The sequence below is a fragment of the Aquila chrysaetos genome, chromosome 14 (genome assembly GCF_900496995.4).
Source record: "Aquila chrysaetos chrysaetos chromosome 14, bAquChr1.4, whole genome shotgun sequence".
Classification (NCBI taxonomy): Eukaryota; Metazoa; Chordata; class Aves; order Accipitriformes; family Accipitridae; genus Aquila; species Aquila chrysaetos.
Genome location: NC_044017.1, coordinates 5,676,044 through 5,700,504, shown reverse-complemented (window position 1 = coordinate 5,700,504; position 24,461 = coordinate 5,676,044). Strand labels below are relative to the sequence as shown.

Sequence of the window (24,461 nt, the reverse complement as noted above, 5' to 3'; positions counted from 1 at the left end):
TCTGAATGTAGTTTATGTCCCCTTTTACTGTTGAAGGCAACTGAACTACGCACGTGGCAGAAAAATGAGTATGAACTCATCCGATGTCCTTACTGTAGGCTAATAAACTTTCTGAGTTTGTTCCTGTGTACCCTCTCTGTGCATTAAGTACTTTGTCTCCTGTTACTTATTAAAAAAAAAAAAAAAAAAAAAAAAAAAGTTTATTTTCTAAAATGGAACTGGGTTAAAAAGTAACTTTCTTCAAGTGGCAACAGGTGGTGAACTTTTTGGACTGAGGGAGACGTTACACAAATTAAAACAACAGATCGATACGACCCATTTTTATTGGGCCAGTCCTTCTTAATAGGTGCTGAAGGAAAAAGGAAGGTCAGTAGCAGTACTGTACACCAAACCCAAAATTCATCATCCTAGAGATCAGGAAGTAGTAAGTGTTTGCTCTGGTGGGCAGTATCTGCAGACAGTTACTGTGTGCTCCTTCCAATTGTAACTCCATTATTTGCCTCAGGTTTAAACAGAAGTTTTTGAGATTTCCAGGAAAACAGAAATTCACCAGAACTTGCAAGTACTCTGAGAAAAGATCTTTGTTTCTCTGCCACCAGTTGCAAAAACAACTTTAGAGGAAAAGCATTCTCTTTCTGAACTCATGATACCTATTTGACAACAGAATAATGGTTCACTAAATGCAAATTTATTTTATTGCAGGGAGAATAAATTTCCATTATGTATTGTCAAACACAACACAGGTAGCCTCTGAAGTTTAAAATGTTGGTTGGTTGGGGTTTTTTGTTTGTTTTTGTGGACGAATAAATGGCCTGAATTTTGGAAAGAAAGTCTTTCACTGTCATCTTCACTTTGAGCTTCATTAGATTCTTTTCTTTATTTGCCTTGGAGGACCAAAGATAATCAGGCAGCAAGCAATTTCTCTGTTCAAAACACAGAAGGGCAACCTACCTTCAGAAGAGACCAATAACCTGTTGTGAATACCACTCCTTTTTTTTTCTTCCAGGGCCGTGGCAAAAAAACCCATTACTGGTTTCTCCTTGACCGGGAGGGGTCTTTGAAAAATGGCTTTTAGTGGAAGATTTCAGCTTCTGTTATATAAAACATTTGCTGTCTGAATGTTAGCATCAAAACATTATTTAAAAAAAATTAAATTAAATTGCCTTTGAAGGTACTTGGTAACAACCTGCTATTCCATAGGTGACTGTAAAATTAGGTTGCTGTTCCCTCTTTTTAACTGCTGTAAGATACAAAGTATTCCGACATAGATGCTTGGTCTGGCTTTGCAGTATGTCATGTGAGAAACCTAAGAAGTAAAGCACTTGCATATGTTCTGCTTCATGAGGATTTCTTTAGTTTTGGAGGTAAATAAAACTGTTGTTGAAGTGTTATGTGCACACTACTAATGGAGAGAGAAAGGGGAATTGAATCCTAGTGATAAAATGGACGCTGATGAAGGTTTGTTTGGGCAACCCTCTGAGAAGTAAAGACACTATTGAGTTTTTGCTTTTCCTTGTTGGAATTGCTTTCCCATTGTGATGAGTTGCTGCTTCCAAAATACGTTTGCGATGGCTGTGAAATGCTCTGGGTCTGGCAGAATGTGACTGGAGTGCCTCGCTTGGGCTCCTTTGGGCATGCTCTCGGGTTTTCCTCCTCCGTTGGATCTCTAAGAAAGCATTGCTTCTGGGAACGCTCCTAGGTGATGCAGCTTCGGGTGTGGAAGGAGGGATCTTGGTGTTTCTTCCTCTTCTGGTAGGTTTTAAAAGTGCTTTTCTCCAAGCTCCACTTTCGCTGGAAGGAAAAGGTACATCCTCTCCTCTAGTTTAACCCACTCAGGGGTAATAAAAATCCAGTAATAACACAGATTTACTTAAGGGGGTTTTGTAATCAGCCATCTCACTCCCCAGCTCCATTTTGCTGTTTTCAAATTTTTGTAAATCTCCAAAGTCCTGAAGTGTTTCCTTCCATATCCACGCTCCTCTCCTGAGAGTCCAGGCTTTTGTCAACAGTTGTGAAAACCAGTCAGGCTCCCTCTCTGTATCCTACTTTCCACGCACATGATGAAAGACACTTCTGACAGAGCAGCGCTCAAAAAGAGAGCGGCCAAATCCATGAAGAAAAATCCAACGAGACCTGTTAAATGCAAAGACATCAGTTACAGGTTGCTGGGAGAAGATTCATGGAAATGATCGCACTCTGTCTGCCCTGGTTTTGCACTCTTCTGTAGACATCTGGTATTGGCCATGGTTGGAGACTGGATATTGGGAGAGATGGACTTTTTGGCTGACCTGCTAAAGTCATCCTTGTATACTTCAGTATCCTGTTCTCGAGTAAAATGCAAATGGAGAAAAGAGCAGAGAAATGCAGGTATTTTATTTCAGAGCAGCGATGCTGCTTGGATTTTGTGCTGGGAATCTGTTCAGCAGAATGGGTTTAGCACTTAAGAGGTGGTCGGAGTTAATAGCATTAGGTAGTGCTCTTGCTGCCCTCGCCTCGGGAGCTTTGTTTGGATGTGCCATGCAGCTTCCCAGAACTGGGTAATTTGTTGGAGTATATTATTAATAACGGTGTTGGCAGTCTTAAACATATTTTCAGCTTGTGAGTTCAACATATCTTAACTTAGACGGAATCCTTGGTTTATTCAGACCTATCCTTGTCTTTCAGTGCAAAGAGATGCTGTTTGTCACATAAACAAATATCTCTGTAAGAGTTCTACCTTCTTGGCTTAGTGCGAAACCGGAGTAGAGAAAATAGAAAATTGACAACAGCCTGAGCTCTTTTAGATTGTGCTCCTGTGTAACAGCATGTTATCGGTCCTTTGGCAGGTGAGAACAGTCATTTGATCACACATTCCCTCCATGCCAGTCTATAAAAATTTCACAGTACATAAGCACACTTTTCTATAAATATTTTTACAGTCCTAAAAAAAAATAAATACAGTGCATGTCTGCAGCTGGGTGTGAGTAGAAGCTCCTAATGCAACTGGGGTACCCTTCCCTGGGGAATTGGGTTTGATTAATTGCTATTGCATGGTGCACTCTGCCAAAAGCAAAACATTTGTGTCCGCAAGAGGCCAAGTGATAACGTCATTGCTGCCGGGGATGATTAACTCTGCTCGCAGAGGCACAGAAACAGAAATTGCTTTTGCCCTCTTGTCAAGGTGGGAGCAGAATTTTGTGTATGAAATTCATATACCTAGAGGATAAAATTGGGTTTCTTTGGACTTAGAAGCAAGAAGTGTTTAAGTTACAGACTGTGAGAGAACGTACAGACCAAGAGAGGAGGAGAAGATTAAGTGGAGTGGGACGAATGTCATTGGGGGGGGCGGAGGGGGGAGTTTCCTAGAAGAAGAAAAAGCTATTTTCTGCAATTGCATTTTAACTGAAGCATAATGAGCATTAGATTTATCAGCATGACTTCGAAGCACTTTGATGTTAGAAAATACTCTTGTGGGTTCCAGTCATCTACAGACTTAAAGTTCAGCAGAAATATTTCATGGTCTGTTAGCAAAGTAGTACAGTAGATCGCTGAAAAGGTCCCAGGCTGTGTCTCTTGTTTTGCAGTCAATGGTACACCTTCCTCCTCACCTGCTTGCTTGGGGACAAAGGACATTAGTGTTATTACATTGTAAAGCCACCTTCAAAGTGAACCAGCAGGTTTTAATAAGAAGCTCATTGCCGTTCTGTAAATAGTGTGGGACATACTAAAGAGCCTGAACCTGGCACATTAATGGTCTTGAAAGGGAGAATATGGCTCATTTAGCAGAACTGATACTTGGAGGTCATGCTCAGTTTAAATAAAACAGACCGGTGTTTTCTAGCCTGTCTCTGGACTTCTGTTGGCTTAACTAAAATAGTTAGGATCAACTCCGGGTAAAGTGTTCATTTGAATTACAGTTGACAAGTGTTCATCTCTGGTTGTATAACAGGCAAAGAGAGATGTTGCAATAGTTATCTATCTCCAAGTCAAGCAAATAAAATAAATAATGGTTCTTTTGTAAGTCAGAATTCAGTTCGAATTAATACAGGAACCGGGGTTAGAATTTTAGTATTTTTGGCTCCCGGCCACCTGATCAAACTGGTGGGCTGCTTCTCTGATAGGGCAGTTCTGGCTTCTTCCTCATTTGAGCAACACTAGTTTGCTTGATGCCAAATGGAAGCTGCTTAACATATTAAAGTGGAAAAAAACCCTTAAAATGATTAAAGAAATGTTCATAAGTTTCATTTGAAATTTGTAGAAGAAGATGCATTCGTCATGTTCTACTATAACTGAATGTTTTTTCTTAAAAATGTTGTGGTGGCAGAAAGGTTCTCCATTCATATTTGCCATCAAAGAACGGATGATGTTTCATGGAAGTCTGTCTTGTTTTCTCTTGTTTCTTGAATACAGGGAATATTATTTTTTGTGACTTCACAACAGTTCAGAAAAGAGCCAGAAGCCTGTTCTGGTTTTAATGCTGTAGTTTTACTGAACTATGCAAAGACATTATTAAGCTCTACTGTACATTGTCCAGTCTTACTAGACATTTAGTATTAGGTTACATGTCAAAAATATGAAAGTTAGAAATTGGTTCAAGAGAAGAATAAGAAGCTAGCGTAGTACTCACTGAGGAATGATACCTCTGTGCTGTTGCGTCACTTTCTGGTACTGTTTCCTAATCTGGTGGGATGATGGAGTGAGAAAAGCCTATCTACCACATGAAAATCTCTTGCATGTTCTCTCTTTAAGAATGTAATTTATTCAAATGTGATTAACAAGCATGCTGACTGTCGCATTATTTTCTGTAAAACTACTACTTTTTTTTTATTCACGTTAGCATCTTTTGACATAAGATCCTCTCTGTATTGGTTAGCGGGGGATTTTGCACAGTGAGGCTTAAAGTAGCATGCGATGACTGAGTGTCAGCCCTGCTTTCCAGGGACAGGGAGGACGTCCTGTGGGATACAGCATTGTAATTACATTGTAATTACAGGAGCTTGCGACGAGGAGCCAGACCTGCCGCAGGTGGAGCGCAGGGGAAGGAGCGGGGCTGCAGCCTGTGCTGTCGTGCCATGTCGTGCCTGCTCTGCTCTCTACCCTTGTCAGGTGTGGGGCACGGGCAGGTGGGCACATCTTGGTTGAGTTGGCCAGCACGCGTGATGCGGGGTGCTTTATGCTGCTCCGTTGGCCTTATTCTGCACCTGGGGAGGCAGCTGCAGTCTTGCTTTCCTTGGCAGGGAGTCTGATGGAGGGCAAGAGAAAACAGCGTGGAGGAGTCAAGGATATGGCAGGTAGCTGGAATTGAAGGTGATGCTGGAGTGTGCTTGTAGGGTCACCGTGGTCCTTTGGTGTGGGGTTTCTCTTCAGCTTGGAGGCATTGAATGCTATTTAAAGCACAAACAATGGGGAAAAATGGCATTTAAAAGAATGTAACAGTGAGGTTTAGTTGAAAAACTGAAGCAAAGTCCCACCATCTTTTGGACTAAAGCATCTGCCAGTGTCTCCTAAACGTGTGGCTGTGTCCTGAGTGCTTTGAAAGTGGAGTCCACTGTGCAGCTGCAAACAAGAGGTACGACTTAGCGGAATTTGGATGCCTTTTCCTGGCCTTAAGGGTTGAGGGTTCAGTAGTTGTCAATGTTTGAATATCTGTATTTCCATTGTGAATGTTCAAGATGCTTAACTTGATCTGGTTATAGAAGGATCCCTACGTATTAGACTTACACAGGGCATCTTTCCACTAGGTTTTGGCTATGAACATAGTGAACTGCAAAGCAAGTTTCCTTTGCAAATGTGGTCAGCTGCTGAAGGAGTGGCAGCTTTCCGAAGGAACACAATGCTTGTCTGTAGTCTGAAGATGCATCTGTAGAGCGGGGCACATTGGTTAATCTTTGTGTTTGGATGTCATGGGTTGTCCTGGGACATCTGGGAATGGTTGTATTTTGTCCCACGTTGCCTGACCCAGGTAAAATCACTGACTCGAAATTAGTAAGTCCAGGCTGAATGGAGTGGCTAAACCAAGGGTATTATTTCTTATAGATTAGTTTATTTCCTGGACTAATAGGAATGTCATGAGAATGTGAGTTAAGGTTGTACATGGTTAAGACGTTGCTGGTTCATGAACTTGCATTGTGGACCATGAAGCCAGTGGTTAACTGTCTAAGGGTAGAGAGCCCATTTTCCACTGCTTACGACTTCCAGCCAGAGCTTAAAATTTCAACCTGAAATTCTGTGTGCCTGGTGTCTACTGCAGGGTCATTGTTTTGTTTCTTTGTTAAAAGATTACTGAAGTGAGTTTAAGACTATGGAAGCAGGCAACATGAATATGTGTTTACATGTAAGTGTACAAAAGTTGTAGCAGCAACCTGCTTTGGGTCAGTTTAAACTGGGCAGTACCATTTCCCTGGGATTAGAGATGTGGCTTTGGTCCTCTTGAAAGCGTTCCTATGTTTGGCGAAGCTAACAGTCTCTCTGCGAATAGTTGCAGTATGTGCATGCTGTGTTTGAAAACAAAGTTCTCAAGACATTCTCTTGGCATTGGAGTATCAAGCAGGTCAATTTTGGTGACTGTAGGTAGGTCCTGAAGGTGAGTTTTATTCCACCTGAGTTCAGGTGTTTAACTGAATTTGGGCAGCAATCTACTGTGACAGTCAACAGGTTTCCGCTCTGCTAGTGACCTAAAGGAAGAACACCCTGCTTCCACAGCATAGTGAGTCTTTGGGGTTTTGGTTGTTTGTTTTTCAATTCCTTATTTTTAAAACAGACCATTGTAAATGATCAAACTTGTAAAGCTAAGTATATTTAGCACATCTTTTCTGGCTTGTTGGGAAAGAAGAGTTTGTATACTTGTACCTAAGACAGATTGCACGGTTTAACTGAGGGTTTTCCAACTTTTTAATTCTTGAGCTTCTGGTGTATATATAGAAGAAGTATATCGATCATGTTGATAAACTTTGGCAACAAATTGAGCCCCAGTCTTGACATTTCTTCCTGAAGATTTTAATGTGATGAATAATACAGAGTGCTTAATTCTCTAAGAGTAAAGTGAAAAACTGTTCTAATGCCTTTTGAGTTAACTTAGTGGTTCCACTAGAGATCTGTGTTGGGACCACGTAGAGGACCCTGCTTCTTTTACGGAAGTTATCAGGTGTAGAGTTGGCTTTTTGAAGATGAGGTCTTTGCTCATTACTACATGTTATTGTGGTGGGTTGATGCTGGCTGGATGCCAGGTGCCCACCAAAGCTGCTCTACCACTCCCCTCCTCAGCTGGACAGGGGAGAGAAAATACAATGAAAGGCTCGTGGGTCGAGATAAGGATAGGGAGCGATCACTCACCGATTACCATCACGGGCAAAACAGATTCCACCTGGGGAAAAATTAATTTAATTTATTACCAATCAAATCAGAGTAGGGTAATGAGAAATAAACCCAAATCTTAAAACACCTTCCCCCCACCCCTCCCTCCTTCCCAGCTCAATTTCATTCTCAATTTCTCTACCTCCTCCCTCCAGTAGTGCAGGGGGACGGGGAATGGGATTTGGGGTCAGTCCGTCACATGTTGTCACTGCTGCTCCTTCCTCCTCAGGGGGAGGACTCCTCATTCTTCCCCTGCTCCAGTGTGGGATCCCACCCACGGGAGACAGTCCTCCACAAACTTCTCCAACATGGGTCCTTCTGATGGGCTGCAGTTCTTCACAAACTGCTCCAGCGTGGGTCCCTTCCACGGGCTGCAGTCCTTTGGGCACAGACTGCTCCAGCGTGGGTCACACGTCCTGCCAGCAAACCTGCTCCAGCGTGGGCTCCTCTTTCCATGGGGCCACAGGTCCTGCCAGAAGCCTGCTCCAAGTGCGGGCTTCCCACGGGGTCACAGCCTCCTTCGGGCATCCCCCTGCTCCGGCGTGGGGTCCTCCCCAGGCTGCAGGTGGAGATCTGCTCCACCATGGACCTCCATGGGCTGCAGGGGGACAGCCTGCCTCACCGTGGTCTTCCCCACGGGCTGCAGGGGAATCTCTGCTCCGGCGCCTGGAGCATCTCCTCCCCCTCCTTCTGCACTGACCTGGGGTCTGCGGGGCTGGTTCTCTCGCATATTCTCACTCCTTTCTCCAGCTGCAGTTTCTGTTCTGCAACAACTTTTCCCCCTTCTTAAATCTGTTCTCCCAGAGGCGCTACCCCTGTCGCTGATGGGCTCGGCCTTGGCCAGCGGCGGGTCGGTCTCGGAGCCGGCTGGCATTGGCTCTGTCGGACATGGGGGAAACTTCCAGCAGCTTCTCACAGAAGCCACCCCTGTAACCCCCCCGCTACCAAAACCTTGTCACACAAACCCACTACAGTTATTTACTGAAGCATGAATACAACATGTCCAGCAAGACTCAGCTTCTCCATTAGACAGATACTACATAATCCATTGCCACATAATCTGTCTGATAAGTAAAACTACTGTATCAGAGCAGCCCATACTTTGTATGTAGCAAGAGCTCCTATTTTCCAGCTGAGAGATCCTGGTGGTTTGTAACAGGGCAGGGCTTTGTGCTCACTTGCAACTCCTAAAGACACTGGCTGCCTAGTGTTCCTCAGAATGAGAACCTTTTCTGAGGGCTCCTAGCACCTGTGTGCTTTGCCTTGTTTAATAATTAAAAGGATTTTTTTTTTTTTTTTTAACTGGGTATTTTTTTTTTTTTTTTTTTGCTTACTTGGAAAAGGAGAAATGATTTTGTGGTTTAGAGCAGAAAGAAGGTCTGGAGCCTAACACAGGCTCTTTCCCGCTCTCTCAGGAGAACATGAGATTGGCAAAAGCCTCCTACTGTTCCATGCCTTGCTAGCTTCCCGCAAAAGGGAATTGATGCTTATCTGAGAAGAGGGGTCTAAAACTAAATAGTTTTTACAAATACATGTGCATGAATTTATTTCACTTAGCATACAAAAAGCTGCATTTGTAGATGTGCATTCTGGATCAATTCCATTGATCCAAGTGTGTGAGAGACTGAAAATAAACAGCAGTAGTTGTAAAAAACCAAACAAAATTAGTTCTTTTATACTTATTAAGTTGAGCGCTTTCTTCAGATTCCATAAGAACTTTTTTCATCTCGGTTGTCACTGTGTAAGTTTTGGGAGTTTGTTTAGCTACAGTGGAGAGTGTAGGCTTGAGTTGGAATCGTTAATGACAATAACAAATCAACTCAACAAAAGCCCCAAGCAAACCGAAAAGCAAACCTTCTGCCTGGATAAGGGACCCTGTTGGTGCTGAAGGCTCTAGGCTGGTGAGATCTCGCTGGTTTTGGCAGAACAGCTAACTTTGGCTGATACATTGGGACACAAACAGAAGTTAGAAATAGTGGAAGGATCAGCAGAGTTCACGTTTGCTGGAGGCCCTGCTGTTCTCTCCATATGGGTGGGTTTTGCAACACATAAAGTCAGGGTGGGCTGCGATGTTAGTAATGGCCTGTGGCCTGGGAGGCATTTTATTAAGGATTATTATTATATTTTCTTCTGTAAATCCCATGTTTCTTTTCCCTCATTTACTTTCCTCTGTTTACCCAAACCACTAAATTTTCCCCTGTAACCATAGTCTCTTCTGCTTTCTGTCTAAAATTCCTTCTTGCCTTTCTCTCCCTCAGCGTTCACATCCTCCCTCCATCTTTCTTCCACACCCATCTTATTTTTTCCTCATTTCCCATGAAGCCTCTCCCTTCCTTCCTCTTCCACAACCAGCCATTTCCCTTTCCTACCTTCCACTCCCATTTTTTCCTTCTCTTCAGCTCTTTCCTCATATCTTGAACTCTGCTTTCCTTGGTTCCTCCCATAATTTGTTTCCCCAGTTTGTCTTCCCTCTCCCTTCTCCTTGTATTGGTTCCCTCTCATGTTCAGGCGTTCCAGGTGACATCTCTTCTTTCACCCTCCTGGAGCAGGTGATGGGTAGAGGAGGTATGGCAGCTGCCTAGGATGTGGCCGTGAACGCATGGGCCATGGAAGTGGTAGGGATGAAGCACTCCGAATTCTTCTGGATCCACCGTGTTTGCACCTGCCTCCTGCTGAAGGCATGGCCTCCTTCAGAAGGGCTCTGTCTCTCCTAAGCCTGCACCAGTAGAAACTGCTGAAGCACTCGGTGCCTCTTGAGAAATCAGATTGTGTCATTATTTTTGAACGAGACACAGATTTTTGAGACTATCTTTTCATGCTTCCCTTTCTTTAGAAATCTTCATGTAGTAAGAAGGTAGGAAATGGGATGATGCTGTATATTTCACTCCTCTTCTACCCTTCTACCCCCAGCGCTTTTTGGTATTAATTCTTGCTGCAGTCTCATGAATCTCGTATGCGATTCTGTTGTGCACGTTTTTTTAAAACCATGGCTACTGCCATTTATATACTGTGTGCTGTTTGCTTTGCCGCCATGTGCAATGTCTGGTTTTCTTCAGTCTTAACACCTACTACTTGAGAAATTACTTTGTCAATTTTAGTAATATGCAGCCCGGCAGAGTATTACTACTTGTGACTTTCAGCAGTGTGCAGTATAACATTCACCCTTTTCCCCAAATCTCCATCTGTCTCCTACATCTATTACTGAAACCCGTTACTGACATTTCTGAATTGGAATGGGCGGCTCTAGGGAGAATATTTCGTCTTTTACATTTAGCCAGCTAAATCATCAGCCCAACAAGCTATCAGCTCAACAAGCTCTTGTGGAGAGGCCCTCCTTGTCTTTCCCCCTCTCTTTCCCTTTCATCAGTTTTGAGTATTTTCTCACCTCTTCGTACGTTTTCAGCTTAACCCTACTCTTCATCGATGCTGTGGGACAACATTTAATTTGAGGAATATTTAATTCATGTACTGTACTATACTACAATTGTGCAGAATTATTTAAAAATATACTAATTCTCTTGCAACTCGTTGTTCTTGATAACCAGGTAAAGCTAGCTAAGTGTCATCCAGATCCATCTTACTGCATGTTGGACTTGAAACTGAATTTTTGAGCAATTAGTATTGCATTACCTTTATTCATGCTAGCAATAGCAAATTTTGGTGTAGGTATCAGTCACGTAGTAAAATCCGTTCTGGTAGCATTATGAAGTAATAGAAAAGCCTTTTAATGTGAAGACCTGGAAGTCAGAACTGGAATCTGTTCCTGAAACTGTGTGTGAGTAATTCTTACTCACATTACTAACAATACTGACTTCAATTAAATCAGATGAATCCAAGCACAGAATGGTAATTATTCTGGCATGGGAAAGCTGTCAGTGTTTTTAGAGCTATTTTTATTGATGCATTTTAAAACCTCAGTTATTCCAGTCCTTCCCCCTTTCTTTATTCTTGCACAAAAATAATCTGTCAACTGTTTCTGGCTGGTATCTGCGGAGTGAAAGCTGTGTTCCTTTGAAGCTGAATAGAAGGAAAGATCATGTCTGTGGTTTTGCCGTCTGTCTGCGTATAAAATATAGTCATTTATTAGAAAATATTTATAATATCTAACCCTTTGATTTTCCGAGCTGTTTATCTATAAAATATCCTAGGTATTTTATAGTCCCCAAATAGCTTAAGTTCCATATTTGAGTCTTAGATTTTGGTGCTGAACCATATATTTGTAAAGGTACATGAAAGCTAATTTAATCAAAGGAAAATTTAGATAAAGATTGCTTCATATCAGAAAGAACTCATTAGAGGATGATGACTTAGTGCTGAGCCCTTTCATGAAGCCTTTATGAAACAGCCGTTAGCTTAACAGGGAAACTAACTCTGTTTTCTGGATACGGAAGGCTTTTTCTCTCTGTAATTTTGGAATGACAATTTTTTGTTTTGTTTTTTTTTTTCCCTTGAGAAACAGAGGGAGAGACAAAAAATCTGAACAGAATCCTACTGTCCTCATTTCTCAGGAAGAACAAATACCAAGTAACAGCTTATAATGTAGTAACACAATCTAAAGGGCCAAATGATAAATTAATGGAAACGGGTTCTTGTATATTGTTTTGGAGACTGAGCATATTAGATGGAATTGTTTCACAACCAGCATGCCTAATTATTGTGTCTGCCACATTCATCTATTTAAGTCATTCCCAACTGTTGGATTGTTGCCTAGAATATTACTGCAATACGTGTTTCAACTGGTTATTCCCTTGTCATGCGTAACTTCACGAAGGAGGCTGATTTTTGTCTGGAAAAAGCAACACAAGTGAGCATTGGCAGTATGTTTATAATATCTGATTAAAAGGGATGATAGGTTTCGTAATGTTGATTTGAATGAGTTGCACGTGAACTGATACTGTATTTGTTTTGTCAGGTCAGTGACTTAAAAAGTGCCTTTGTCAAGTCACTTTTATGAGCGAGGACTGCTAGGCCCGTGTTAATCCCGTCTTTGCCAGCCAGACATTGCCTTCACCTTACACCTGGCGGAAGATACCTCAGCTGTCTCCGTTTGCCAATTAGTTGATGGGAAGCTGAACGAAGAAAAAGAGGAAGAGGAATTATTATTATTGTTCCTGGGACACGAACAAATGACTGCATTGCTTTTCTTGTGTAATCAATACCAGCAAGTAACCGTCAGAGAACTACTGTTCTATCAAGGAGTGCCATTGCATTGAAGGACCTTGGCTTAAAACCAGCGCATCCGTCATACAATCAAGAAGCCCACGTGTTTTACAGACAGAAATGCGACTGAGCATGTTTTTTCCCAGCCAAAAGTCTACAAGTGGGACTTAATGATTGATAGTGATTGCTGATAAACTTTCTCTGTTTATTCTGCTTTGCGTGCATTGGACATCAGTAATCGTCCCCCACTTTTTTAACTTTCTTTTCAGTTGGAATTGAATTTTTTTTTCTGTTTTTTTTTTTTGTGTGTGTGTTTTGTTGGTTTTGGTTTTTTTTTTTCTTTTTTTTCCCTCTCCTTTCCCTTCGTCATTAGTTTTGGAAATTTCTTTGGCGTAATTCACTTGACAGAAATTTACAAATTCGAAATCAGCTTTTCATCATGGCTTTGAATGTTGCTCCCGTAAGAGATACAAAATGGCTAACATTAGAAGTGTGCAGGCAATTTCAGAGGGGAACTTGTTCACGCTCTGATGAAGAATGCAAATTTGCACACCCCCCTAAAAGTTGCCAGGTTGAAAATGGAAGAGTTATTGCCTGCTTTGACTCCTTAAAGGTAAGAAAAAAAAAAAAATTGCATGTGTAGTGAAAATGCTATTACATTGTACTGAAAGTAAAATGTGAAATGATGAGTTACAATTGAACCAGGTTGATCAGGAATTGATTTGTTCTTGGTAAGATGTATATTAATACAAATGTTATTTGTCATAACTTTTATTTATTGAAGCTTTGAAAAGACTTCTGTCTAAGGATTTTCTTTTCTAGTGTCAATATGTTGTTTAGAAAAATTGCATGTGACTGTAGGATACAGGATTGCTTACAGCTGGTGGGACAATTGTATTTTCCTGAGTACATTTTCTGATTTATCATTGTTTCATAGCAAATGAAACTACACAGTGGCACAGTACTAGGCCATTGCCAGAGTCCTGATGAAACAAATCCTATGGAAAGAGTGCAGATTCTTTCGTTTAAATCAGCAGAAGTAAGAAAAGTCTGTCCATTACTTCAATTTTGACACAACAGGTTGTTTACCCTTGGTATTGGGGACTCTCAGATAAGTTAATAGCATTGATAATTACATGTATGGATAGTGCAGATAGCAGCATTAGTTTAGAACAGAGTGAAGGGATTCTCTCCTTTGGAGGATATTTAGCAATTATGTTGTTAGGCCATCAACTTCATCTGACTTCCTAATGGCATCAGGCACGCTTTAGAAAACCATTTTAAAAGTTCTGTGAAAATACTTTGTGTACTGTATAAAAGAAGATTAATGACCCTGTGGGATTTGGGGAGTACACAGTGTTTTCTGTGATGATACATTTGTATTCTCATGTCAACAGAAGTAAAAAGCTTATTTCATATAAATAATTAAAGGGAAAAATTGAGCATTTCAGGTTTTGTTTTGAAAGTTTTAGTTGTGGCTTTGTCTTTTGGGCATGGGAGAATGTCTTGGCTTGCTTTTTAAATTTAGCTCTGTAGATCAAAATTTCGGTTACACACCAAGAGCTCTCCTACTGTGAAAACATCAGTGTGAATGAGAAGAAAATTCAGTGTTATTTGAAAATGTTAATTCATTTGCATTATAACTTTTTTTGGTGCAATGCGAGATACTGTGCTAGGCATCTTTCTTCTAGGTTTTCTTGTTTCCTCTGTTCTTTTGAAGATTTAGAAGAAAGTAACTCAGGGGAAATGTTGGTGAGGGGGTTATGTTCTGTATAACCTGCAAGCCAGAGCAGCACCTTTGGAGTCACAGCAGTTTGTCATCGAGTGCTATTAATGACCTTAATCCATGGATTACTGCACGATAAACTGTAACAGCTTCTTTGTAGACGTTCTTGTATATTGGTTGTCTGCCAATGGGATAATTTTTTTTTTTTTTTTTTTAAATGGGCAGGCTAGTGTCTGCAGCAAATGGCAATAATCCTTTTACAAAAAATAAGCAAGTCAGTAGATTTTTTTTTTTTTTTTTTAATACAGTTTTTAACTGTTGTGAAGACTCGAGGCTGTGGCTGGGAGGCTGGAGACGGGCAGCAGGGCTCGGTCACCCCTGGGCTGGCAGGGTGGTGGGTTTCCAGTGCGAGAGGTGCTGCTGCTGCATCCAGGCTGAAGTGGTGATGCGCCTGTCCTCGCTGCCCAAGGACAGCATTGCTCTCCCTGGCAGCGTAGGGAGCTTGCAGCAGAGGTGCCAGCTATTTGAGCTGGGGACTTTTGTGCAGGGGTGGTTATTGCCCGTGAATTGAAACTGGAGTCACAGCCTAAGCTAATAATATCGTGGAGAGAAATCCCGAGGGATCGCTGTGGATAACTTACTGACAACCAGCGTCGTTGCTCAGTGGAGAGAAGTCCAAAAACGTGTAAAAAATGTAGTTAAGGCAAGCAGGCGTGTTTTGTCCTAGGGTGGGAGGGCATCTGCTCCGAGGGGCCAGCTCACTCCAGCCCGGCTCTGGTGGCTGCTCCGTCCCGCTGCTCATCATCACCCTCTTCCCAGCTGGCAGAAGGGAGCATGCACCTGGGCTTCCCGTCTTGCATTTTCTAATTGAGTCTATTGGGTTCAATTGCTGGTAAAGATGGAATTATACCAAGAAGCCAGATTGTGGCTTGAAGCAGCAGAGGTAGAGGTACAGGTTTCTTCCCACCAACTCTGCTGCAGGCAGAGGGAGATCTGATAACGGGACGACAACGTCTTCAATTGCAGCTCCTTGCCGCCGAGCATGAGTCGGAGCTTTCGGTGTTTCGGTGTGCTGCCTGACCCTGCAGTGCATAAAAAGTTAGGGATCATTGCGAGTGCATGCCTCTTGGCTGTATCAGCTGGTATCCTCGCAGCCATTATCTCCGTTATTCAGAAGAGTGTTTGTAAATTGCCGTATGTATGGCAAGAATGTGCCTGGTTAGCTCAGTTTGTTTTTACTGCCGGTTGAGGGATTTATGTCATTAGTCACATAAGACCATTTGATGCGTAGCTTTCAGAAATACTGGTGTTAATCATACAGTTTCAGAATAAGGCTTTGGTACTCAACTAGCAGGATAACTTTTCATGTAAATAAACAAACAGAACAGTCTAGAATTATAGATAAAATCAGAATTTAATTAAACCAAGAGCTGTTTTCCTTGCTGAATGCTGAACTACACTTTAATGCAGGCAATTATTTAGAGTTTATTTACATAATATCTAGAGCTTTGGAGACTTAGCATTTTGACTGTCTTGCTTTGGTGTACCTGCTGTAAAAATAAATTATAGCGAGTACTTTGAGTCTCTTTCAATACACCTCTTCCTACTCAAAGACAGATAACTTTTTTAGTCTCAGGTTGAGGTATGTGTTACATTTAGGTGGTGCCTGGTAGTTACAGCTGCTCCCTAAGTCGTCAGTCAAACACAAGATACAGCACAGGTTCTCCTTTACATGCCGATCGATCAAAAGAGCCACTGTTTTGGGAAGGGACATCTACTCTCCTGCATGCCTGCCTTCTTTCCAGGGTAGACGAGGGAGCGTGGTATCAGTATCTGCCAGCTGGATCAGACTGCCAAAGCACCAGTGTGGAGCTATGGGAGAGAGTCCAGCGAAGGGCCACAAAGATGTTGAAGGGTCTGGAGCATCTTTCTTATGAGGAGAGGCTGAGAGAGCTGGGACTGTTCAGCCTGGAGAAGAGAAAGCTCAGGGGGATCTCATAAATGTATATAAATACCTGCAGGGAGGGTGCAAAGAGGACAGAGCCAGGCTCTGCTCAGTGGTGCCCAGTGACAGGACCGGAGGCGATGGGCACAAGCTGAAACACGGGATGTTCCCTCTGGACATCAGAAAACACTTTGTCACTGTGAGGGTGACCGAGCACCGGCACAGGCTGCCCAGGGAGGTTGTGGGATCTCCATCCTTGGAGATGTTCAAAAGCTGTCTGGACACGGTCCTTGGGCAACCAGCTCTAGGTGGCCCTGCTTGAGGAGGGGGTTGGACCAGGTGACATCCAGAGGACCCTTCCAACTTCAACCATCCTGTAACTGTGTGACCAGAAGCACCTTCATGCTGAGTTGACTGTAGCCTCAGGGTTGTTCTAAGCTAGCAAAAGCTGGTGTTGGGACTGAAGGAAATAATGCCAGCCAGGGACACCTGCCTCCATGCAGTGCCACATCCTCCTTTGTGCTCCCACCACTGTCTTTGTGACTGTGCAGTGCACCAGGTTGGGAAATTGATTGTGGTTAAACCTAAGTCGTTGTAGTTGCTGCTGACACAAGGGAGAGGGGCTGTGTGGCACCAGCAGAGCACTCGGTCACTTCTGCAGGTGACAGTACTGTGGCCTTAGGCCAGGCTTCTGGGGCAACATGATTGCATCAGAATCCAAATTTTCCTGTATCAAAGAAGTATATTTGTAGGTCTGTTGGTTCCAAGTAAAAGGTCAACAGAATTTAATGGACCCTGTTTGCTTTTAACTCAAAAGGAATTTTTGGCTCTGAATACCTGTCCTTGCAATACTTGACTTTAAACCCAGCGAAAGTTGCAACAGCAACCCATTGGACTGATTACAGTTTTGAGGATCCAAAATGCTCACTGTTGAAGACTGTCTGGGCTCTGAATATCCTTCATCTGTGAGATGCTCCAGGCGAGACAGAAATAGCTGAAGACTAATGAGCCTGGTTCAGATTCAGGCCAGAAACTTGCTGATTTCAAGCCAGGTTCTGGTGCATGGGCTTCTGAGATGTGGCTCAGCATTTTGTTTCTCGCTCTTTGGTGAAGGACAGAGCCTGGTCTGTTCTGAACAGGGCATTTTTGGGGTGTTAGGAGAATGTAGGTGGATCATTCCTGTGTCCCGATGGATGATCGATGCAGCAGTCAGCCAGATGTGTGCCCATTACCCAGTCAAAACATCGCCTCCAGCGATGGGGCTCCCTCCGGCAGAAGCTCCCCGTGACTTGGCCAGCCGGTGTGGCCACGTGGGCACACCTAAAACCCTACCGGGCAAGTAGCTTCAGTGAGCTTAATGTGAGGATGAAAGTGTCTCTGAGCTAATCTGGTTGACTGTGCCTGAGATGAATGAAGGGATACTTGCCCTGCCGGTGGGCAGGAAAGCGGAGGATGCTGAGGAAGCACTGCCGGAGCATCGTCTGCCGCCTTAAACCCTCCTGAAACCTTTTTGGAGCCCTTACAGGCTCCCCTTTGCATGCTGCAGTATTTGTGCAGTGGGAAGGGACTGTGGAGAGGCCTGTCTAACTGGGAAGTTTGAATTTCAGAACTGCCGTGTTTATATTTTTCAAGTAGCTGGGTTCAAGTAGCTTAATTTAAAAGTGAAGAACCTGGATATATAACACTTAATATATCACATTTAGATCCCTCCAAGTTGGACACTATAAGCAAACCCATTTTCAAGGCTTTCTTGTCCTGCTAGTAGTAAAGAACAAAATCCTTTTAAAGGAATACTAATATATAATATAATGTCTGGGGACAAGAACAAGCAACACTTTGCTGTATTTGAGCTGGAATTAAAAAAAAAAAAATCATTAAAATGAATGGTGATGTCTAGGAGTGGTAGAAAGGGAAAAAACTTGGCAGATAAGAAAATATGATCATGTGCATTTTGCTGGGAGTTGACTCATGTTTACAGGCAAGTCTGGGTTTTAAATTCTGGTGTTGCTTCTTGACTCAGATTTATACTCTTTCTGCAGGTCAGCTACTACTAGAAGGATATGTTGCCTAAGCTAATACAGATAACAGAGGACATATCTTGAAGATACTGTCATTGCAAGTTTTATGATGGTAACAAGAAAACGAAAGCTTCTGTAGGGCTACAGATGGCTTTTTCTGTATGTTTTATCTATTTACTAGTGTCTAAACACTTCGAACTGTTCTGTTTATTGAGGCAGCAGACTAGTGAAACTGTTCATTTGCATTTTCATGAAAGCCTTTTAAGAATATGCCTATCTAGTCTCATTTGGCACCACAGAATAAAAGGTAATTGAAAGCTGTACACAGAGACCTGTTTACCAAGTTAAAAGGGTTCCAGGAAAAAAAAAAAAAGAAATTTTAGGAACATCCACTTTGTTGAAATACCTGGAACTGTTTAAGATGGCCTTAGCAGAAAGAAAAGTCTTTGTAAAGTGAGCAGGCTGTTTGTAAGAGAGTGAGCTCAGGGTTGGGATGCAGTAGGTAGTCATTTGCCTTCCTGTGATTCTTTTGTGGGTCCCTAAATGTTTTACAAATGTCAAGAACTCAGGATCATCTCACACTTTGAAGTAGGTGATACCTGCTCTCACTTGGCAGGTGAGGCAGTCTGGATAAGCACCGTATGCAGAGGGGATTGGCTAGTTTTGTCTATACTAGAAAGTATTTAAATGGGTGTTTATAGTGTCCTAGCTGGCTGAATTTCTGCCCATCGCCTGGTTATGTAGTGTGACACTGTTTGAAGACAAGGTGAGTTCAAGGGCTGTGCCTACAGCTGGTGGGGAAGAATGACTGAAACGGGCAAACTCATTTATGCTGGGCGACAGAGTGGCTTATGGCTTCTGGGCCCGTGGATTTTGCCTGCTTTGCTGCACAGTGACCCAATTTCAGCAGGATGGGAGGGTGTAGGCTGCCCTTCTCAGTAGTTGTGGGCTCTGGGGATGTGGAAGTTGCAGGCTGAAACCTTCCCGGTGGGGGATGCAGAATCCAGATCTCGCTCTTCCTGCAGAGCAACAAGTTCGGTCGCATCCTCTCTTTTTCGCCCACCTCTGTTTTTTCTTGTAAAAAGTCCAATAAACTACAGGTAGTCTGAGAACACCTGGCAGAAGCTTTGGTGTGTCTGAGTTGCTGCAAAGTGTGGGCATGAAGACAAAGTGTCAAATCAAGGCCAGTTTTAGATGACTGAGAATTAACTCTGCAGACTCCGTCTGTATTCAGAACAGCAGTGGCCACCCTGGGTCAGACCAAAGCCCCATTTAGCCCAGTGACCCAATAATGGCCAGGAGTGGATATTTAGGAGGTGGTGTGCAAACATGCAATGGCTTTCTGGAGTGCTCTTCTAGCTCCTGGTGGTGTGCTGCTCAGGGACACTGAGCGCCAGGCGTAATAGGGTTGTACTTAACAGCTCTCGGTGACACTCTTCTGGATTTGTCACGCTGCTTTTTGAACCGTGTACACCGTCAGTACCCACAGCATGCCACAGCGAGGACTTCCGCAACTTCATTACGTATAGCGTGGAAACCAACTTCTGTTGTTCATTTTAAACCTCCTTGTCTCATCGATACCCCTGGTTCTTGTATTGAAAAAACAGGAGAGAATCTCCTGTGAATTGTCCTAAGGATGAATCTGGGTGGGTTTTTCTTCCACTGACTTCTCTCTGGAAGTGGCGTGTTTCTCCCCAGTGAGTTCAAAGGAAGTCTCATGAGAAAAGACTCATTGTTTTAAATCTGCTCTGTGAAAATACTGTTCCCAGGACAGGTACAATTCTTGAAGGCACTGCTTTTTCATGCTCTTGAGATTTTTTTTAGCTCAGAATAAAGTGCAGGGTGTCAGATGCTGCATGAAATTATGCCATCCTATTTCCTGAGACTATATTTCACCTTATACCTAACCCGTGCAACTGTGAGCTGCTGCTAAAAAGAGATGGTTACATCCAGTCCTGTGTCCTATCGCAGCTAGCTCCCATTTTTTATTTCTGTTCAAGTGATCATGCAGCTGTGCAACTTGTTTGAATTGATCCAAAGGAAAGGGAAGAAGTGCATTAAATTTAAGATGAAACTATGAATTTAGGCAGCAACATCTAGCATAAATTGAGGTACAATGGGGTTTAAGGGGAATATCTTTCTCAAGACTCCCCCTTATCTCTGAGTTTAGGGACTCTTAGTATTCCCTGCATTGTCAATCGCTTGTTTGTGTTTGTTTTCTACAAAAACCTCTTCTTTTTATTTTCAAGTGTTCTCCTGTAGTCCTCCCAGCATGCACAAGTTCCTTTAACACTTCCTTTTTCCTGTTTGCCTCTCTCCCTCTATTTGCGTAGCTGTCTCCATGCCAGCTCTTCTGGCTTAACTAAAGGTAGGGTTAAAAACCAGATAACTAAACTGCTGGGCGGACACCCTTAAAAATCCATGAGCTTGGCTTAAATGGGTTAGGAGAGGGTCAAACAGAACTGAAATAAGCCTTTAACGGTTGTGTTACATGGTGTTTAGCTTTTACGTGAACGTTGGCTAGCTGCAGAAGGGGTGCACCGCTCTCTAGGATTTGTCCCTCTTTTGGGAGGGACGTTTCTCATCTGTTTCAGATCAAAGTCTGGAGGCACGGCTCAGCCCCGTCGCCTGCGGTGCTTAACCCGCAGGAGCTCCCGGCGGGCTGCCCTGCGGCAGAGGGGCACTAGCCATCGAGTCAACTTGGAGGAGCAAGTCCTAACCTGCTGCCACTGTCTCTGCCCTCAAACTGAAACTAGGAAAAGCAGAGAAGTTGAACCAGTTGACGTTCATTATGTAGGCTGTTAGAAAAGCGGGGTGTCTCCTTCAGGCCCTGTTTTGTTTCCTCGTTTGTCTTTCTCAGCAGCAGCACTGACAGCACAAAGCTGTCCTGGCTGTCGCTAGTATCCCCTGTCACCACCTGACCTGCCAAACTTGGAACTTGTGCACCTCGATTTAAATTGATATAAGTTACTTTCTCAAAGAAGAACCCGGTTGGACACCTGATCACAGAGCTACCCAGACCCTCCTTCCCTCTGAAGGCATGGGAAGCCCCTCTTCCCAATCGCGCGGTTCGGTGGCAAAGCCTCGGGGCGGTCAGAGCAGATGCCTTTCACAAGCAGGAGACCTGTCGCAACAGCTTGTGCCTCCTTTGGCCCGTTAGGACCTCCCGATGTGAGCGAGCGGGTGTTTACTAGCAGTTTTCACTGTTTCAGTGTGGTAGAACTTGCTGAGCAGGTCGCCTGGCCCCTGGCCTGGGGAGGAGGATGAGCGCTAGGAGCAGAAATGATTGAAAGAAGAAGCAGTTAAAGAACAGTCACCAAAGGACGTAATACAAATATACCTTCTTGTTCACTGAATCGTGTTGTCCTGAGGGACTAAAAGAGTATTTAGTAGTTCCTGGGCAGTGGTCTTGCTGGGTTGAATTAACTCCTGGAGCTTGCTGCTTCCAGAAGCCCCAGTGGAGACTCGTGAAGAGCATTCCCGGGTAGTCTGCCGTACCCCTTCATCGCGGATGCAGCTGCCACTCGGTTATCAGTCTAAGTCTTATTACATAAAGAGCAGCAGCTAGGCAGACTAGTTAGAGCTGCAGGAAACCTTGTGTGAAAGGGCACGGTGTTTGGGAGATGTTCTTCAGATTTTTGGGCACTTGGGGGTGCTTCATATACCCATCGAGTCACTCTGTAGTTTTTGTTGCTGCACCAACCAGTGCTCCCCTAAGCTTTATAATAACCGGTCTGTGGGTGTAGTGAAGGCAAAATTCAGTCAGAGTCTCTGACTCATCCCATCACTAGGATTTTGAACACAAGAGCAATTGCTCGCTGCCCACTCCTCCCCCACGCTCCCTATTAACTCAGGTCACTCACTGTTCCCACAGGCTTGCTCTCTCCAGGTCTCCCCACCTACTCCTTTATTTTTCTGGCAGGTGGTTCCTCTTTCATTCCAGGCTCTTTTTTTCCCCTTGGCCCTGCGTATGTAGCTTTCTCTCAGCTCAGGCATCAGCTGTTCTTCCCAAGCTGTTATACTTGAACTGCATCATCAATACAAAAGACAGGGTTGTGCTCAGATGCAGGGAGCTTCCTGATGTAAAAGCCTAGCAGAGACAAGACCCATGTTCCTATTAGTCCAGGTCATCCCCAGCACTGGAAAGATATTTTAAATCTAAAAAACCGAAACACAACAAGAATTGGAGAGCTTATTTGCAAGTCCGTTTGACAACCATACCCCTCTCCCAACTCGTATCTCCTCATATGAAGACTGGCACCTTGTTTTTGAGGAGGTGGATTGTATTGGAAACCCATTGCAATAAAAGGAAAGCTGTTGTGGTTTTAGAGATGTTGGAACATATCCTTGAAAGCTTGCTGTGAGGTACCCGTCCCACAGCTGAAATGCGAGAGGAAATCATAAGCATCTGCTTTCTTCCATTCCATTGATGTGTTTCTTGTGCCTGTGGGCATGCTGTGCCCCCCCAGTATTAGATTTCTGCAGGGTCTCGACCACAATAAAGAAGAAAATAATAATGGGGAAAAGAAACTCTTCTCATCTGCTTTGTCAGTGAGCTGTAAGGCAAGGTGACTTGACGGCTGAAGGGGCCAGCGGAGCCGTCCTGCTCCCTGCGGGCTCCCGCGTTGCTCCGCCGCGCGGCGCTGCGTGGGGCCGTGCTCCTGGCTGAAGGATGACCTGGTGCAGCCGCCGCGGTGTAGACGTGCCCTTTTTTCGTGAGGCATTACAAGTTCTCAGCCCGTGCTCCCTCCCGGGTTTGTCTGGCTTGAACGAGAGGGGATCTACGGTGCGCTGTGGCAGCTGCATGGATGGCCTGGGTCAGGTCCTGTCCACAGCAAATAAATACATATTAAAGTGATGGCCTAATCTAGAAAGTGATCTAAGAAAAAAAAAACCAAACAACATTATACATCTCTCGACTTTCACATGTTGCATCTAGCTTAAAATGTTGCCACCTCACCTGCATGTCCCATAGGCCAGACGCCGTTTAAACTTTGTAAAAACCTAATTAATTTACTTTTGTTTGAAATTCAATTTGGGCCTTGAGGGCTCTGCTCTGACTGAACGGGTTCACATACCATCTTACATGTTGTCAGTAGAGGAGCTTACCAAGTGTCAGTATGGTGGCACCTGTGAAGATACACGGTGGCCGTAAGAACAGTTCAGCTGTGATTCAGAAGCTAACTGAGCTGCTGGGACCTTCTCTGTTGGTTCACAGTGAGCCAAAAAAGAAAATCCAGCACGTCAGACGTGAGACCAAGCCCCACTGGCTGTTGTCAAACAGGCCCCTAGCCTTCGCCCCCAGCTAAGTAAAAAAACCTCAACAAAATACAACATTTTAAGCTAGATGTAACATGTGAAAGTCGAGAGATGTATAATGTTTTTTGGGTTTTTTTTCTTAGATCACTTTCTAGATTAGGCCATCACTTTAATATGTATTTATATGCTGTGGATAGGACCTGAATCTTTGGACCCGATTCAGTTGCCCAGAGACATCTGATACTCTTTGAGATGCCCTAGAGTGCTCTTGATGGCTTTCTAGCGACATGTCAGAGGAGCGTGTCATATCTGCTGGCACCGTGTAGAGGTCCAGGATGTCCCAGGGTGCTCCAAATGGTCCTGCTGACTTCTCTATGGCAACAGAGTGAAGCCCTTCTTGGGAGGCAGCGTTAGCTCTTGTACTAACTGGAGACTCTGATGTCAACTGCTTTGAGTAAAAAGGTGGACAGTACATTTGCCACAGTGATGACCTGGCTCAGAGGAAAGCTGGGGTATAGGGCAAACCCAGAAGAAACCGTCTTCTGCAGCAGAAGAATGCCCTTGTGGATACCAAGAAGGGGATGAACATTTTCAGTGTGTACTTTGCAGTTCACCATGAGTAATGCTAACAGCTAATGTAAACTCATTAATTTGAAATAGTTGTGACCCATGTAACTGGGCTTGTCTTGCTACCTATGACAAGAAGGAAAATCTTTCTAGGCACAGGGATGCTATGATAGTGAACTTAGTCTATTTAAAAATAAAAAGATGGGCAACCTTTGCAAATTTAAATTGAATAGCAACCATAACTACCTCATCATGAAGATTTTAAAGCTAGAAATTAACCAGAATATGGTTTATGCATTTGAAAACCCATGAAAGTTACAACAAAGAAATCCTGTTCGCCTGAAGTATAATTCTCAATTACTTCATTTGCAGATGTGAACATATGTCAAGTGCCATCAAATATGCGTGTAGTTGGTTTCTGATACAAAATGGGAAACAATATATGCTTTTCAAA

General features: G+C 43.5%; 1 protein-coding gene across 1 annotated transcript in view; it reads left to right on the top strand.

The window, feature by feature from the left end:
* Positions 1-24,461, top strand: part of MBNL2 (muscleblind like splicing regulator 2) — a 97,365-nt gene that overhangs the window by 10,769 nt on the left and 62,135 nt on the right. The window contains 2 exon segments of the mRNA XM_030036466.2: positions 2,665-2,825; positions 12,245-13,105. Of these exon segments, the coding sequence (XP_029892326.1) occupies positions 12,932-13,105 (174 nt within the window). The 5' untranslated portion in view covers positions 2,665-2,825; positions 12,245-12,931.